At 32.4% G+C, this 20,240-nt stretch overlaps 1 protein-coding gene and 1 long non-coding RNA gene across 3 annotated transcripts in view; one reads left to right on the top strand and one right to left on the bottom strand.

Moving 5' to 3' along the window:
• Positions 1–20,240, bottom strand: part of LOC130051752 (protein Wnt-6-like) — a 34,546-nt gene that overhangs the window by 2,670 nt on the left and 11,636 nt on the right. Inside the window, exons 1-4 of one of the 2 annotated variants that reach the window (XM_056154340.1) lie at positions 11,197–11,614; positions 9,867–10,688; positions 5,983–6,203; positions 3,156–3,430 (exon numbers count right to left, since the gene is read on the bottom strand). In XM_056154340.1, the coding sequence (XP_056010315.1) occupies positions 3,156–3,430; positions 5,983–6,203; positions 9,867–9,946 (576 nt within the window). In that variant the 5' untranslated portion in view covers positions 9,947–10,688; positions 11,197–11,614. Of the gene's footprint in view, positions 1–3,155; positions 3,431–5,982; positions 6,204–9,866; positions 10,689–11,196; positions 11,615–20,240 lie in introns of those variants that run through there. The other variant, XM_056154339.1, reaches the window with a different exon arrangement.
• On the top strand, positions 5,167–13,861 carry LOC130051753 (uncharacterized). The gene is made up of 2 exons (XR_008799993.1): positions 5,167–5,495; positions 13,776–13,861. It is a non-coding gene; the product is annotated as an uncharacterized LOC130051753 (long non-coding RNA).

Genomic DNA, 20,240 nt, shown 5'->3' with positions numbered 1-20,240 from the left:
AATACAATGTGTTATCTTCAAAAAATTAAAAGTAGACAGGATACTGATCTCCCTAATTGCATAATACATGCACGACATAAAAAATGTCATTTCAGACTTTCAAAAATTTGGAGCATGATTGAATATGTCTGTGATGATCCTGATACCAAACAATGAAATAGAATATGATCCATGTTTTCTATGCATAATTTTTATTGAGAATCCATTCACCTAATGAATTACTTCGCAACATTAAAAACTTAACAACCGATTTTCTATTTGTAATGTATTCTTATCCTCTTCCCTATGACGAATTTTCACTCTTCTCGAATCTTGGGCCATATTACGTATTCATAAAAAATATCACTATTTGACCACAAAAATGTTTCATTCACTGAAAATACATCGATAAAAGAGCATTTATCTTTGATCGTTAATCCCTACTCTCAAATTATCTTTGTTGAATATACAAGTGACAAATTGACAGACTATTAGATAAAATTAATAGGAATTTCCACTGGTCAAGAGCCTCTTCAAATAATAGTAAAACCATTCTCTTTCAAGCTTTGAGAGGGTTTGATCTAAACATGAGAAGGGTTTACATCATCTAACGAACTGTAAGTGTTGACACTAAACACAGATAGGAAGTGCTCCAATGAGTGCCCTTGAATTGTGGAATTATAAACGTGATTTGGTGAATTTCTGGTTCTTTATGCGTGTGAAGTATAAATTCGATACATGTAAATTTTTCTTTGGTTTGTCATCTGAAAATGAATTTGTTTGAATTGATATCAGCCTCTTCTATGACTGGTACGAAACTGTTGAGAGGGTGTGTCGAAAGACACTGATCTATGTCTTAATAATACTTTGTAAAACAAATGCTGCATTAAGTACCCGTCAAACAGTTCTTTGATCTATTCAATAAGCTCTAGATGTGTTCCGATGATAAATCGTTACTGGCCAATTACTTAAATTACCCAAAATCAATAGCTGATTCAACTTACGGAGGAAGATCTAAAGCGGTAGATTGAAGCATTGCAATAGAAGTTTTATTGACATAATTTAATTTCATTTTTGACAATTGCGCCCGGAAGGAAAGCTCTCTTGCTATTCCGATGGCAACGAGAGCCTTATTTAGCGGTTTTATTGAATCACAGTATGGTGATATACAAGAGATTAGATGTAATGTAATTATAATAGAATAAGTAGGCTAACCACATATCACACATATACAGAGAGAGAGAGAGAGAGAGAGAGAGAGAGAGAGAGTAAAAAGGCTACGACCCTGTTGGTTATTTTCAATGCAACCCGCGTCTTTATCATGAGACAAACATTACATAAACGAATATCTCATACTAGACACTACGAAAAAAGCGACAAACATTAATAATCTACATCGCTAGAAATACATTACACCAACAGACTAAATTCAGAATAAACATCTTTAAATGTAAAGGTGTATTGGAATTTGAATAGATATATATGTATTACATATATTTTAGCATGATGGTATATTATAGGTAAGGTGCAATGAAAGGTGAAGATAACGAACAGTGATCAATCTCATAACTCCTATAAGCAATACAAAATAGAGAATTGGGCAAACACGGACCCCTGGATATACCAGAGGTGGGACCAGGTGCCTAGGAGGAGTAAGCATCCCCTGTCGACCGGTCACACCCGCCGTAAGCCTTATATATTGATAAGATAAACAGATATCCGTAGTCAAAATCAGTGTACCAAGAACGGCCTAACAATCGTTAGGCAACATATCAGACAGCATTTGACCCAATGACAGGTTGTATTGGCAAAATAGATCGTTATAACGACCATAGAATTTGCGAAATGCTGACTTTAAACGAGACTGTTGGAACCCCTGCACCATGCATTTGTTTGTCAGTAGCCTGCTTCGATTTAAAATTGTTTTATATTCAAATTTTGTAAGTTTCGTATGATGTGGCGTAGATTATGATAGTTTTGGAGTTTTTACTAATTTCCCCAAGTAATGCCTCTTAAAGATGACTGCTATACAATTTCACTGACCAATCAAATCAATTGATTACTTATGACGTACATGTATACTCAATTCATTCTGGCCAATGTTTCCTTTGTTTACAAGCACGGAAATTGTTTATATTCTTTGGGCAAAATTGTGAATATAAATATGTATATTCGATAGAGTATACTCGCCTAGTTACTTCAATTCTTCAGAAAACGATCAGTTCCTGCTAGTATTTTCGCCCTACGGCTTTTCAGGCAGTTTGTCTTGAACGTTTCATAGTTACATGTAACTTTAAAAAGTTAAACACAATGATATTATATGGTTATCGATTATAGTTAATTTTAGACAGATAGTCTTAGCCATGCATTATCTGTGGCATTTATATTGGATATTTACAGTACCGTTGATCTAAGAGTGAAGAATGTATTGTGCGAGATAAACCCCCTATTCATTGTGCACAACGAGTATACATGTACAAGAAATAATGCATCCAATTGTTTCTGATTTACGTAGAGGAATTTAAAAGCTTTATGAGTGTATTATAATTGAAATCTTCCACGATCTCCAAATCAAAGGACTTGCAAAACATTAAAGATTTGCGGAATTGAAGGGGGAATACAATGTAACTGTTTAACATACATTTATTAACATGTACTTCCAGGCCGACCTCGCTGTTGAATACAAAAAGTGCTTTTTTTTAAAAAAAAAAACACGATTCAAACACAAATGTATATCTATTTTGAACCCTTGAGGATTAAAACAATTTGAAAATTTAAAAAATCACTATTAAGACACACACAATAAACCCCAAAAATTATACTAAAGTCCCTTGAGTTAAAAGAGAAATATTAATATGTATTGTAATTATATCATGAAGTCTGTATAGGCTACGAATTATGCATTTTGGCATATGGTTAAAAGAACGATAGGACAAATACATAGATATCACTTTCACGGGGATACACAATTCTATAAGTCTTATCATCGGGATCGAAGTGTATCAGATTCATATTCGTTTTATATTCATTTACATCTCATCTTCAAATTCGTTCATATTTAGAAACGCCTCTAGTAGAATGTTTCTTTCAAAACTTCTCATTCAAGAGTCATTGGATTAAATAAGGATGAACGACGACCAAGTAATTCTAGAAAATAAGCCGTAGAATATACCCACCAATCGTCCGGCTTCATTGTTGTGCAATTGTATTCTGGTCGTCAAGTCCCCTCGTCGTTTTCGCTTGCGAGCGTCCATGAAGTCTTTAGATTTACGGTAGCCAAAGATTATATTATCATTGCATCCGCCCCAAACCCATTCGCCATCAGTAGTAATGTCTTGAACTTTATTATCACAAGAACACTGCAAGAGTTTACCCATGTTACAGGCCTCTGTTACGGCAAACGTGACTCCGGCTGCCGTTATTGCATAAACAAACCCGGATTCCCTGGTATCTGTTTTTCAAAAAGAAAAGAAAATCTTATTTTACTGTAAAGAATAAAAGAGTAAGATTTTCTTTTGAAGTTGTTTTGATTGTTTTGGGCGTGTTTCTTATGAAATTACACAGAAACTACAGAGCGAAGAACGAGGGGATGATTACCATATACCCCTGACGTTTGTTTATAGTACTAGTGTATTTTGAATTGTAACTTGGTTTTTTAAAAATTGTTTTGTTCTCATTTTTTATGGCAATATGTATTTCTAAAAACAAAGTATTTCTCTCCAGAAGGGCAGGCAGGCTATCATTACTCTTAATGCTTATTGGTGTGAAAAATACAGAAAATGTTTGAAATTTATGCAATTAAACCTTATAAAATGTACGTGAATTTAAGATTGTGACAACATGACTGTACAGAAACCTGAATAATGACAGTCAGCAATCATGTGCTATGTTTCTTTCATTTTCTATATGTAGTTTATAACGTATCCACATTTACCATTCATTATATTGTAGCAGTTTCTGATTTAGATATCTCATTCACAGTCTGCTTTCATTCAAAACCCGTCAATGAAAACTTGTAAACTCTCCAATGTTTACATGGCCTAATACCAATGAAAATTAAAATGTTCTACGGAAATACATGCATTTATGAAAGAATCTGAAAGTGTGCCTTGTTTTTAACACACAGTCTGGTTTTCATTAGAGTTTTAACCTCCTGTTTTACCTCTACTTGTTTCAAATCGTTTATCATCTTTATGTTTTACATTCAGTTATTAGCAGAGTGCGATGTTTAACTCGAACGTTATTCCTAACTGTTTGAAAACACAGCGATGCTGTAACAACATACATGGTTTCCATGGAATTCATATAACATTGTGAGAGAAAGTTCTTATATCTCGTCTTGTACCTGTGCATTTCGTGTTCAAGGTCATCGAATCATCGTCCTTAATATATTTGGACTTAAAATTAAAGTGCATGTATTTAATAAGTATGAAGTATATTTCCTTATGAGCCAACCAACCACTTTCTGATCAGTAAATGGAATTTTCCTTAGGCATGTTTACCGGGAGAAAATATCAAGAAATATCACCATTCTCAATGGCTGACTTTTCCTGACTATACTGCCATTTTGATAGCCCTTAATGACCATAAAACAAAATCTGCTCCTAAACACACATTTGTACCGCACCATTTACACATGGCGATTGATTTAACAATAATCATGCCCGATTCATATTAGGTACATGTCTAAATGCACATTTTTTAAGAGGAAAGATTGATGCAACAACACCTATGTCGATATACACTGTTAAATCGGCACTGGTGTTCTTAAATATACAGAACAGTCTCTTTGAATTATGCAATATCTGTAAAGTATTAAGTAGAGTGCATACTGGTTTGTTTGTTTTTTAAATTTTCCTTGATACATTAATGTGTTTGACCCTTTTGTACTCCCTTCATGTAATTTTTTTGTCAATACGCTACAGCCAATATTGAGTTGTCTTTTTTATACCTACAATGTTTCAAGTAAAACGGGGTTAACGTTCGTATAGAAAGAAAAAAAAATAATTTAATTCAAGATGCCTAGTCGCTTTGAACGTTTGAGGAAACTAGCTTATCTTCAGAAATCCACCAAAACTGTTTCTCCTCAGCTTGATTGTTTTATGATCTAACCTATCTTCAAAGTGTAAAAAGCATATGCTGCTATATAATTCAGGCTCTGTAAACTTGCCTCACAGAAACATTAAGTTTCTATTATGCAGGAATCCTTTGAAGTGCAATATTATCAGTGGCACAACATCATTTAAGACTGCCTGCCAGCACATATTCCAAGAGAGGGTTCCTTTGATCTTAAAAACAGGGGTGAAAGGTGGAAATAACCAAAGAAGAGATCTTACACAAAATAAGAAATATCAGAACTCTACACAGCATAACAACACAAAGAAAATGGGGAGATTTATTATTTTAAATGAAAAAAGTGAAGATCGCACACGTCACAAAATGTTGGTAACTGGTTAATATAACATGTGCTCTTGAATTTTCTTTTGCTGGAAGGTTTGGATTAAAATATTCTCAATGTAAGTATTAATATTTTAGCAATATATATACGCTTTTAAAAACCTGTCCCATTTCTTACACTGTATATGTTGCTTGCGATTGTACGAATTTTACTGTATTCTATAGGATCATTGTATGTTATGTATTTCATGTTTTATACCATGTTTATAGTACTTTTAATAAGTCTCAACATAGACATCAAAGCCGAAATAAATATGACATAGAACGTAAGCTATATATTAGCAGTACGTTTCCGATTATAGATAGAATCCCTTCTAGTCATAAGCATACGATCTGTGATCATTTTCCTATGATGTTTTATGTGGAAGAGAAACACAAAAATGTTAATTACGAGGTAGTTGTATTTATCTATAATAACTTTAACCTTGGTTAACATCATCAATGTATTAAACTGTGTGCCCAGAAGGAAATAACCTTTCCAATTGTCTTTTGAATCGGCCATTAACTTATTAGAGAAGTGTCCACCATCGATTTCCATTCACATACCTGTTTTCAGCACTCTTGAAAGCATTCTTCTGGATGTCGTACAATTCCACTTTCTGTTTCGGAACTGGTATTGGCACTCGTTCAGTGCCAGCTTGGCCCCGTTTGCTACTTCCTCGACGATTTCAATTTCTTTTCGACAAATTTCTCTCTGTTTTCCTGCTAATCTTCTACTTTTACGACATATGCTGTTTGGGTCCATTACTAAAGGACTTCCTACCGCCCTAGAGCATGAAAACCATATTATTATTAATAAGCCAAACTGTGTAACGCACGTATTTTTTGTATATATTTCATCTATCAAATTTTACAAAATTATTTCATATACACTGTAACCCATATAACATTATAAAAAAGGTGGGGTTACCCATTTGTATATTTACATCATCAATTAATTGTATATTCTGAACATTTTCTAAAGATCCAGTACAGTAAGATACAAATTAAAACAATCTTTCAATGTCTTAAAAGTGTGCCAAAAAGTTACTCCACATTATCAATAATTCATAAATATTCATAAGTCATTTGACAGCTGTGGTAATGAGATGCATAATTTGATATCGTCTGCGTCTGCTGGAACATAAACTCGTGTATTCCCCGAAGGAGATAAAGTAGTTACAAGCAGTTATAAAGCTCTGGATGGGCGGAGGGATATTTGACCTCAACACAAATCTTTCGCCACATTTCTAGGCAGATGATGGAGTGTTCTTAGAAATTTCTGTGTGTTCAAATCTTTATTTGAAATTAAACCATACATATTCATCAACAACTATAGATGTTCACAATGTTTCTTGATTAATGTAATTTAAATGTTAATGAACTTGAATCGTGTATTAGTATAGCTTTCAAAACGTCTTATCTATTACAGTGATTACATTTTCAATTCAATTCTAATCTCATCGATATTATTTGTAGTGTTATTTTCTATCATTTGCTGATAATTTCTTTAATGAACTACTGGTCTGTAATGAAAAAATCCCTTAACAACAGCTTTAAAGAGATAGAATTTATTATAACTGAACGTATTAGGTATCTACATCTTAATTAACAAGCGGTAACAATTATATACTTGTGAATAAAATACGTACCAGCCATTACTAGAATTCTTTTTTAATATGTTCTATAAATCCTACGATATCATCCCGAGGAAAATGAAAGAAAACATATTTTCTATTGCAATGTGATTAGTTCTTATTTAATTCAACTAACCCGCTTAAATGTTAGCATTTTGTCAAACTAGTTCAACTGAATCAACACCTGATTACTACATTTTCGTTTTATACACATACACCTGTGCATGTATTTGTTAAAGATTTGAGTATTATACATATATGCGGTATGAAATATAAAATAAGCAATATCCTGTTCCTATGGATTATGAGACATGTAAATTATGACACGTAAAAAGCAAAATAAGTAAAAAAAAAAAAAGTCTGATTTATTATCGAATCTTTAATTTTCTTTGCTTTGCGTAATTGCGTTCAGCTAGTGTTAGGTCATGATTTGTAGTCAGCACACCTGCCTCATTCAATCTCCTCACATGACTTGTCTAGGACAGATCATTTAAAAGGGATCAATGTCTACAAAACCCATTAAGAACATGTTCAATTGATCCATGCAAAATCAAATGTATCTTTAATGACTTTAATTAAATTCACCATAACCTTAACAGCTACAATTACAAGGGTCTAATTTTATCACAGGATTTTATTTGTGCATTTCTCGGCGTAATTCGATTTTTTGTTCTAGAAAAGTTATCGCCTTAAGTGGAAGGAAATAATCTTTAATCAAACTTGTCCGATTATATCAGTCTGTTTGCATGGTGACTTATATCACTGGTCGACTTTTTACCATGAAAATTGTTTACACTGAATCTATACCCAGACAGTATTTTCTCAGGTACAGCATTACAATGCCAACAACAACAACAACAACAACAACCCCAAAAAGACCCCCCCCCCCAAAAAAAAACCAACCAACCAAACAAACACACCAGAAATAATTCAAAATTTTGTTTTTCTTTCAAAACTACACGTATATATCAAACTATGTATATATACGTCGCTGGTTCGACCCCGGGCTGGGGCGAAAATTTTTAGTACCTAGTTGTGGTTATTTAGTGCTTTATATATTAATTAATTGATTTTCACATGCATCGTTTAGATCCTAGGGGTAAACGGAAGGTTGGGTGTTATAATTGTTTGTTTGTGCTTTATATATATATATATATATATATATATATATATATATATATGGTATCGGGTGTTGTTGGAACTTAGTGCTTTTATATATATATATATATATATATATATATATATATATATATTACTGTAATGAGTGTTAGAATATTCCTACTTCACAAAAATGTGAACACATCCGCGGCAAGTTTTGGACGGACATTATGAAATTATTGTTTTGTCAAGAAGCAAGGTTATCTCCCCTATTGGAGTGTTTTGCTAACGTTCTACTTCTGCACGGAATTTTCTCCTTTAAAGCAACACTGAATTATACAATTATTCATCGGTAGAGTGTATTCAAGTTATTCTTGTGTTTTAGAATTTTAATAAATTTCGCTAACCGTCTATATAAATTATAAAAATGAAATGTAGACTGATTGTTATTACAATCTGGACTGTGTATATGCATGTAATGTAAACTAATTTCACTTAGTTGTTTTTATCAAAATACGATAAAAACTGAACTTGCATGTAAATGTTTATTGCAGAGTATATTAAACAACAAATAATGATTATAAAGCTATGCAATGACATTTCAAGGAATTATATTACACAGAATAATTATTTTTATCAGTATTACTCCAGAATTCAGTGAGATGATGATGCTATCGTGAATATGGAATTAAAATTGTACATCATCTCTCATTTTATACGGCAAAATCATCACATATCATGTTCAATGTGCACCGTTTGATTTCGAAATTACAATTTGTGTCTTGAATTACACATGTATATGGAAATTTTAACTAAGTCATAAAATCTTATGTCACCATGTTTCCAAATTTCATGTAGAATATTTTCCAACTATAATTCATCTATATGGTCCAAATGTACAAAGTACCCTGCCTGTCTGTTGCAGTGTTGTTAGCAATTTCTCTATTTAAAAAAAGGCATTGTCAGCTGTAGTACTTGCTCTTTTATCGTTATAATCAGGGTGATACAAATTTACCTTGACTACCCAAGAAATCGATTTGACTTTATCATATGGGTTGGTTGATATTCTTTGACCATGAACCGTATCTCCCTGGCTATTTTTAAAGTGCATTCAACCATGTGTTATTAATAAACCCCAATGTACGAGAAAGGTAACCATTTTCAAAAAAAAAATATTGTATAATGCCTTGAAAGATTGTTTTCAATTGAAATCGACTTGTTGATGGTTTGATATGGCCCTTCAATACATTTTAGAGAAACTGATTATTTGGTGCAGGAATATAATTTAGAGTTCGACAAGTTTTGGAGACATCCTAAAATGTAGGTTATACCTAATTTATCATAATTGGCTATGAATAATATTAGTTTTGCCATGGCAAAAAAAAAACCCAACCCAAAAGCTAAAGAGATCTAAAAAAAAAAAAAATGCTTATAAAACCCCATAAATCTTACTCGAAGACACAACAATGTTTTACTTCAAGTTTGATTTTATATATATGAAATACTGTTGATATATCTTACATATTTCTTATATATTTCTTGTACAATTAAACTTTGGATAATGTATTTTTAAAGTCTATTTTCTCACATGCAACATAATTTTTCGAGACAGCCGTAGTGTAAGACATCTATAAAGAGGAAATGTCTCTTTTAGATACAGTATCTATTGAGTTAGTATGACTGAAATATGGAAGGATTATTATGATTGATACTTACCACCATAGGCCAATGATATTATCTGGAAACATGAGGTAGAAATACAATAGTATCAACAGTCCCTGTACTTGCATGGTCATCTGCGGTGATCAGTTCCAACGTCAGACAATCCTTGGAAATCGTCGGTGCCGAAGCTCGTTTAATAAACTCTTATTTTTCTTGGCAAAAAAGCCTTGACTTCAGCAGGTATCCAATTAAATATCCTGGTGGAGTTTTCGGGGGCCAATATGATTGTCTTCATCAAAACTATCTTATTTTTCTCAGTATCAAATGGATTTTTCTCCCCACGACGAACTAAGGAGACCACTGATGTCAGTTCTATAATTTACGTAACAACTGGAAATATCCTCGGAAATAAATATGTCTACAGGTCTTTCAGTAATATTTACAAATATGCAGTATCATGTAGAAATGTTTAAAATTCAATCAAGCAGTCTGACTTTCGAAACATAAACAATGGTAACTGCACTTCCGGAAAAGTGTCAATCATACACATTTATTTTAACATTTACACATTCATTATGTAAAATTCATCATGGCAAATCTTGGACGCAGCGCACTCCATTTCCTGGCGAATTGTCAGGACACATCACCACGCGTTTAGTATCAGACTTCCTCTAAAAATAATTGTTGAAAATATCACCATTAAAGTGTTCCCCATATTGATAGGATCGTCATCCTACTTTTCTTCATGTGGTTCACATAATGAGGTGCCTAAAGAACTCCTGTTTCATGTGGTCTTCACTACTCGATATTCATTGATGCATGGTGCTTGCAGTTTCTGTGACATGTTGCTATCTCCATACGTGTTTGATGAAAACCCTAGAAAGATTCAGATAAGTTATAATGACACTTCATTTTCATATAACGATTTTTTTTTACAGAATACAATTTACAATGAAACCTATCATTTTTCTCTTTCTGAAATTTTCCCAATGAGACACGGATTTCATTGAAGTTCTGGTGTGCAAAAGGCAAGCTTGGGGTGGTAGAAAGATTTTAAAATTGGCAATAAATTTTTCTGCTACATTTAACTGTCTCTTTTAAGTTACTGACCCAAAAAATCCATCTCACCCTGCTTGTAACCCTTCTCTTAACAAAGCGATGATCCCGTCTGTGTGTCCTAATTGAAAAGGTCAAACTGTAAAGCTATTACGGGTTTTTAAAAGTTGATTAAAACAATTAATAGGGGATTTATGGGCTATTTACCCGAAACACGAAACTAAAAGAGATACAACACATTTGTCATGATCTAATACCAACCCTTTTCCACACGTTCAAAGAAATAAAAGTAACCACATTGTGTATTACGTATTTAAATTAGTCTTACCTTATTTTTGTCACATTTCCCGTATCTATCCTTTTAAACATTAAAAAATAAAAACCCCTTTTCTTAACATTCCCTTCTTGTGAAATATCTCAAAGTAGTACAAATCGGAGGGTGAAAGAAAGAAAAAACAATGATCAGGGATGACTGAGTGAACAGAACAGTTGTCCTCATTTGAACGTCTAGTTTTTACCTCTTGATATCTGTCAAGCGTCAAAGCCACCCGGTTTAGGGTCTTTGAAGTTCTTACATTTTTTGATTAATGTTATTTTACAGGGTATTTTGCACTTCTTCAATGGAATTGATTAGATTTCTTTTTAAACAGTTCTTAATGCTTCAGATAGTTCGAGGAGTTTCAAGTCAACTGAAACTCTCATAAAAGGAGAATCAAACACACGAGTTAGAAAACATTTCTTCAGAAAATATTTACATACACTTCTTCATTTTTGTCCCAAAAGTTAATAAAAAGGTCATTAAATTTTTTAATCATGCCCTACAAACAAGAAAACCCATCGATGTGAAAAACAGGTTTCAATATTAGATTTATTGAAAAAGTAACAAAATTCCAGTGAATAAATTCAGCAGAAGTTTTTCAATGTTTCCAGGTGTCAGAACTGAGCCTCCGGATAAACTTTCAAATGCTGTATGTATCTTACCAAAATCATATTTCTCTCCACTCAAACAATGTCCCTAGAGAAAAGACGTCGAGATTATATGCTTGTTTTGTATAGCAAACTCTGAATTTTTCATGAACTTAGAAAACAGTAGAGATAATTTGTTGAACTTTTGACTTTAATTTCACTCATGCTTGTTGTATAAAGGTAGATGAAGTTATCTATGCATGCGTTTTTCTTTTTTCATCATTTCATAAAATGCTGTAAAATTTATCGATGCTTAATGTTTATATTGTTTATATTTTCAATGATTTGAGTTTATCTATCGAATTCTCGGGGGTACTTTCTGTATTGGAGATGCACCCTCTCTGGTACCTCTCATTGCCCACCTGTATTTAAAATCAAATTGGCTGAAAATTCAATTAGTTTGATCTATCAGAAATACACTTGGATTTATAGACACTTTTCCTCTGAAATTAATTGATGTAACGTATACTTTTGATACACATTGAAGTAGTTAAAGTAAAAATAAACATTTCAAATCGCATTAAAAGACCACATCAGGTATGTAAACTTTAATTATCGCTCAACTAAAAGCTTCAAAAGTGACCAACATACGAAAGGAACATGGTATCCATGTGCTATATATCACAAAAATATAGAATTTATGTTAAAAAATGATTTCAGAGTCTCCATTCATATATGTTATTCAAAACGTTGCATCTATACATAAGAACATCCCAAAATTTGTTCGTAATATTCTATGGTATGTTTGCCCTGGTTATCATATACCCCCCAGTCAATCAACAGTATACAGACATTGCTTTATATGGTATGATACGGTGAAACGACAAGATATAATATTTTTAAAGATTTTTTGTAAATGATCGTGATCAGAATACCGTCACTGACAAAGTCTGCAAAAGACATGGGTTACTTTTGAGTCAGTGTACTTCTATATCACTCCTTATTTGAAATATCGTTGTAAATGGTCTAAAATGACAGAAACAACGGGGTAATGTAATCACATTGCAAATCAATTCTAATACAGTAGAAAACACCCCAAAGACAACCGATAGGGATTGTATAAAACACAGTACACACATTAAGAGTTTATATATACATATATATATATATATATATATATATATATTACGTACCTGTATGTTGATTTAATCTCATTTATATGAAGATATTTAGACAGAATATATTCCAGAGAAGGTAACATCATTTGTTGAATAATTCAACCAAAAGAAGCCATGGAAATAGAACAGGTTTACGCATCCCTTTCTTTTACACATAATGAAACATTTTCGCATATAATGAAAAGATAAAAAGTTATCAGGACGTATAAGTTTCACGATCTGTGTACAAAAAGATAAATTTAACTGTAAACAATCAACCCGTTTGAAGATGTGAGGGTGCTATAAGGAAATACCCTACTATTCAGATAAGCATCTAACCGGTGTCATTACCCCTCAGTAGATTTTCCCACGTATGCCGAGACAGACACCACTCTGATACAATACGTACCCGTGAACTCCTGTACAATTTACTATTCCAATCAGTAATGAACAAAACGCGTTCTATTTTTGCTAATTTGGAAGATTATGCTGCATGCTAGTTTGTTCGAAGCTTATGTTATATTTGATTACATTCAACTCGGAAAAAAGCAGCATGCAAGGTGCAGAAAGCAATAATGTCATGTTGAAATAATTTTTAGTACATTTAGAGATCACCTTTTAAATTGAAGCACGATGTATGTTGTCTGCAACCCTCTTTGTGACGTCACATTGAATGATCTTTTCAGCGTTGCCGTGTAGTTTCCTATTGTTCAAACACCTTTCACATATCATTAACACATTTAGGTGAGTTTTAAGTCATATTAATGGCTTTTTTTTTCTTACTCCTATTTCTATTTCTTGTTTTCGTTCTTATCCACCTGTGGGATTTTTTTTTATATTTCAGGGTTGTGGGTTGGCAAAATGGAAGTTTGAGGACACCACGAGGTCAACATGTGGTCTGTAGTTGTAAAATAAAAATCACAATGAAAATGAACGATATTTTGAATTATTTATTTCAAAAGTTTACCAAAGGATTAAATTCATTTTCGCAGTAAATTATTTGAATTTACAGCTGATTTATAAACAAAAATAATCAAAATAAAGGTATCTGTCTGCTTGTTTGTCTGTCTATCTGTCTATATGTATATATACGTGACCGAGAAAGTAGGCACTTTTAAAAGAAAATATATTTTATCTAGTTTTATTCCATGATCAATATTCAGTACTTATCACCGTGAACTTTATTTTTACAAGGTTAAATTTTGTTTATTCACATACATTTTCACAATATTGTCTACCTACATTGTAACAATAAAATATGTTTAGCTTTATACATTACACTTGTGTAAATACAATAAAGAAGATTCAGAAGAATAGTCAAATTCGATAGTTTTTCTTATAAAACTAACGTAAATATCTTGAAGTGTAAATTTTCAAAAGAAATAAAAATGCGACAACTCAGAGCAGTTTTCTTAATACATTAAGGTATCCAGTTGTTGTAATGATGAATATTGTCGGTAGTTTATCAAATGATAAGAAAACCACATTACACAATTATTAAGGTTATCAAAAATATCCCCATACTTTAAAATGTTAATTTTAATCTACAAAACGCCATTACTTTAAACTGGCTTACAAATTTACATATTTTAACATTAGAATGGCAATAATCAAGACTTTGTTATTTGCTGTGATATTATTCTCATCGATATGAAGTGTCTGCAACCATATTACGGCCATGATGAGTATAGAAAAAGAGAAGGAGAATAAGCACGCAACAAACTATCCAAATTTTGCTTTGTTTGAAATGACTAGAATTTTCTTTTAAGAGTCACTACCCTTGGTGAACACTTGTATAGCCATTCCTTTTTGTTTGTTTAACTGTTCACCAATCACCTCATTAACATTCTGTTGACTACTTTTGATTTGTTAACCAACTATAGGTATCATAAATTGGAAAACCCTATATATGACCCTATGGTTTGAAAATAGTTCTCCAGTGTGTGTGTGTGTGTGTATCTGTGTGGTAACATTAATAATGATCGATTGTCGAGAATATTTCCCCCATATGGAGACGTCACCATTGCCGGCGAAGGGCTGTAAAATTTAGTCCTATGATCGGCGCTTACGGCCTTTGAGCAGGGGGGAATCTTTATCATGCCACGCCTGCTGTGACACGGGGTCTCGGTTTTGCGATCTCATCCGAAGGACTGTCCCATTTAGTCGCCTCTTACGAGGACCTATTCTAACCCAGATCCCCATGGGAGCCTTAATAATGATATTTAAACCACCTGTTCCTATTGTTCGAAAACGGCATAAAATTCTAGATTATTTAATAGTCATTGTGCAAGTTTTAATTTATGATATATATATGTAGATCATAAAAATACCATAAACATTGCGATTTTGCGTAATGGTACTTTATGTAAATTACATTATGTCGACACAGACACATGCAAAAAATAACTTTTCGTGTAAATATTTGGGATATTTACGCAAAAAGTTTTTCCACGTGTATGTAGTATAATGCACATACTATACTAACAAGTGAAAATCTCGATGTTTACAGATAATAGAAAAATGAAATGTGAACTTCTTGTTTTGTATTCCAGTATATCGACATGGCGAAAATAACACTCTCGCTTAGAGAATTTTCAATGCATTCTTTCAATTAGTAACATGCGGTATTTTCATAATTTACAGTTAGATAATATGTAAAGGAATACGAACGGGGGAAAAGGCCAATAGAACGCTACATTTAATTGATATTTCGACTCATACTTTTTCATTTTCTTTCTTGTTTTTCATCGGGGTATCGTTGCTGATTTTACATTAAAATATCATTCAATCTTATAATTTGTAAAAAGAGTTTTATTCACTGTAGTTTTTGGTAAAAATTTGTAAATCATCTCGAGTTTGTTAATATCACATTCATGGATTCACCATTAACATTCAAACACTATCCATCAACAATTTTAACGCTTGAAAAAGGTAAATATTTAAAGATTATGAAGGGTATTGAAACTTTAAAGCTCGAATTTGGGTGGTCCTTCGTAAGCAAGAAATACATAAACTCTATGAATTAAAATATTTATTCGTCTTCAGAATTTAAGTTTTTTAACATTTACCGATATAACTACTATAGTCACCATGGACTTATAAATATATGGTCATGAATTACTCTACTCAGTTAAAGCACTTTTTATATCAATTTTTGTATTGTCGTCATCTATTACGGCGCCTAGCATTTTCAGTAACGCAGGATCAATTCTAAATATTGCGTTTCTAATTACATGCAATTGAAAATAATATGGATGTCTTCTGTACGTCAATTAATCTAGAGAGAGAGAAAAAACCTGATGAGGGATATTGCGAGATATTGTAGCAGACTGCTGAGGAGGAAGAGGCAGAGTCGTCACGTGTCAAAAGAATCAAGAGTCACGGCGCACATTGACACCGATACTTCCTGCTTTGACAGCAAGAAGTAGAACAAATCTACTGCAGTACATGTATTTAAGAAATGTCTGGAGGTTTTTTTTTTTATAGAATTTCTTCATACCAGCATATATTTCATGGAGCGCGTGAAAGACATGTTTTTTATTTACACTTTAATCTTAATAATTAATCCGTCTTGTATTCTTTAGGTCAAGTGTATATCAAGGATTAACCCATTTCAAAAGTTAAATGTTAATGAGAAATTACCCTTCAGTTTCAGTAAGTAAGAATGTGAGAGGATAAACGGAGTGAATGTATGTATACATGTCCATCCTGGTATAGCTAAAATATCAGTATATAGTTCTTAAATATTTCAAGAATGTATTTATGATTCGATGAAGGCATTGTACGAATGTTTGACGATTTACAATTTCTGATTCTAACTTTGTTGAGCTGTAAAGTCATTGTTATTTTAAATGTATGTGGACTTGAATTAACGAAATTCATTAACGAATATTTCGGGAGAGGTTTTCTAAGTTGCTAGGGAGAGGTTTTTTAAGTTGCTCGGTAGAGGTTTTCTAAGTTGCTAGAACTTGTAACTAATCCCTTTGTATATTTATACAATAGAATATGTTCAAATTAAAAACAACGAAATTTATAGCTTCACGTGTTTGATGCAGTTATAAGCGTGTCATTATTAATTTCAAAATATGTGATGTTACTATGATAATGTGACTAAACAAATGTGTCACTTAACGAATACTCCTACAACGCTGTTCTCCAAACACACAGTGCATCAGTCTATGTTTCAATTCAAAGAACTACATATGATGAAGGCTTTATTTACTCATAAAGTTAATAGCCGTGTTTTTGTTTCAAAGTTAAATAAAAGTTAGATGTTTTTGTGCAAGAATCTTGATGCAAGTCAATTGCTATTCCCAATTTGACCAAATGACAGGTAACTATATCAAAATTGTGACATAAAAAGATGGCGTATCACCCCAATAATTTCGGTATTCTGACATAATAGGGACATTTTTACACAGTTTATATATATATATATATATATATATATATATATATATATATATATATATAAAGCACTAAATAATCACAACTAGGTACTTGATTTGAAATGAAACCGCTAAAGCTTTACTAAACGTCTTCGTGTATCTTTTTTGTTTTTTACCTATACTTTTACCGATCATTGCGAAAAGTACTTATTATTTATATATATATAAACAAACTAGCTATATATCTATACCATATATTTTATTTCTTGTTAACCTTAGATGTACAAAAAAAATCAAACTTGTTTGTCCAAAAACTGCTCCATCTTTCCTGAATACAAAAAAAATAAATTCAGGAAATTCAACTTTTTCAACTAAATTTGAATAAAAAGTAATCGAAATAAAGGTAAATGTTAGAGACACGCTATACGTGAAGCTGTATTGGACATATGTGTAATCTCTTTTATGAAATAAAATAAAATTTAACATGTCTTTGAAAGATTCGGTTTTTAGTGGGCAAAAAAGGGTTGTTATTATATATGAAATTATTTATCTGGAGGACTGAGCATTTTTCATTAATTGCTATCAGAATCACATTGAAATCACGGGGGTAGAATATATTCGTAAACATACAATTACTGTCGCGTGTTTATTTTCAGTACTGTAGTAAATATGCATGATTTGTTACCCACATGTATAGATATGATTTATTTTGTCTTCAAGAATCTTTATCATAAATGGGAAATTTTTTTTAAAAAGCATGGCCTCATAATTCTAATGAAAATTTTCCTGTATTTTATGTAAGAAAAATATAATTAGTCATACAAATCTTTTGATTAAAATGCGATCATGTATAATGATATACAATTTCACTTTATTGTGTGATCAGTGAACACTCAATTAAAATTAATTGCGTAAGAATGAGAGAAGTCACGTAACCACTGGATTTTCCAAACTTACCTGTGGCAAAGAATGCTGCTTTGAATTTCTACTGTATCGAATTTAAGGATTAGTGGTTGATTTGCAAAATCGAGAGCAGATACATGTATCATTGCCAAATAACTTTACATCAGATAATTCCACCATAACTTTAAAATTCATCACATCAGAACCAACCACGTGACTGGCGAAACAAACCTTTCCGATGAACCATTTCCCTCAAGAAATAAGATTCGCTAGTGGCGACTCTCCATTAATGGCACATCACATTTACTACTGTTGCCTTGAACCATCAGACAATACACTAGTGCTTGTCAGATATATAGAATCTGCCATTGTACAGAGGTGTAGTTGTTACACCTTCTTTTGTACAAAGGTTAGCTGAATAGGGAATTAATATAAATAATAGTAAAATAAAAATAAGATCTATGTAAGTATCTTCATCTTCCAAGGAATATATTTTGTGTAGTATAACACAGCAATAACAGGTTTTACAATTCATATTTGACACCTCAGCAAATACTCAGTGTTGTTTTTCTATTTCGTCATTTATTTGGCGTATACATTACTAATAAACGACAAACCTACCCATCATGTCATCTTTACTTGGTATAAACGTGCTGGTCGTTATCTGAGTGAAATTTTGGATGTAATTGTTTGTTCTATGATAAAAAGAATTTAGTATGCTTTATGTATGTATTTTTCTTCTCTATATTGTTTAAAACATCAATAAAATTCTAAATTGTCATAGAACTACACTACTTTGACCATCATTATTATTTTTAAAATATAGTATTAAATGTGTATGAAGATAAAATCTCATTGTAATGAGATTTATTTTATATTCAACAATATATCAAAAACAATGATATCTTTGCCTAACTATATATATATATATATAACAAGCAGATATGATAATCCCCTCCAGACATGAGAGTTCCGATGTAATCCCCTACAGACATGAGAGTTCCGATGTAATCCCCTACAGACATGAGAGTTCCGATATCCACATCCTCACGTTGTTTTTAATGTATTTCAACCCTCGATAAGATAACACTTGGCATATACACCTATAACTAAAAGTACTACATGTCTGGGTGTAACTACATGTGTGGGTGTAACTACATGTGTGGGTGTGTAACTACATGCCTGGGTGTGTAACTACATGTCTGGGTGTGTAACTACATGTCTGAGAGTGTAACTACATGTCTGGGTGTGTAACTACATGTCTGAGTGTGTAACTACATGTCTGGGTGTGTAACTACATGCCTGGGTGTGTAACTACATGTCTGGGTGTGTAACTACATGTCTGAGAGTGTAACTACATGTCTGGGTGTGTAACTACATGTCTGAGTGTGTAACTACATGCCTGGGTGTGTAACTACATGCCTGGGTGTGTAACTACATGTCTGGGTGTGTAACTACATGCCTGGGTGTGTAACTACATGTCTGGGTGTGTAACTACATGTCTCGGTGTAACTACATGTTCAATTAATAACATTATGGAAATATTCTATGACACCACAGTAAGGCAGTTAAGTAGAAAATACCTACTACTATGCAAAAATACCATTTTATTTCAAACAAGGAATAAAATATATTTCTCCTTACTTCAGTAGAAGTCGCCTACCGCCGTGCTGGTACATGCATTTAAAACACTGGATCCATAATGAGTATGATGTTATCATACAAAAAGAACCAAAGGGAAGAAGAAAGTTTTCTTAGAGAACAAAGAGAACATTTTAAAGGATATAATTCAAAAAATAAAATCCGATTTCAGTGAATTCAGTCCAACAAAGTTTAGTTATTTTTTTTGCATTTACAATAGATGTAACACCCTTTGTTTTGAGCATATCTGAGATACAAATCACGATGAAACTTTAAATTTTCATCATCTTTATCGATGTGATGCTGCATGGGGTACCTAGACGCAGAGCGAATCATTTAGATTACCGAAGTGTGAGGCTCACCCACTCTAAGGATGT

This window comes from Ostrea edulis, chromosome 2 (genome assembly GCF_947568905.1).
Source record: "Ostrea edulis chromosome 2, xbOstEdul1.1, whole genome shotgun sequence".
In the NCBI taxonomy this organism is placed as follows: domain Eukaryota; kingdom Metazoa; phylum Mollusca; class Bivalvia; order Ostreida; family Ostreidae; genus Ostrea; species Ostrea edulis.
The sequence above is the reverse complement of the archived record's forward strand: the minus strand, read 5'-3'. Positions and strand labels throughout refer to the sequence as shown.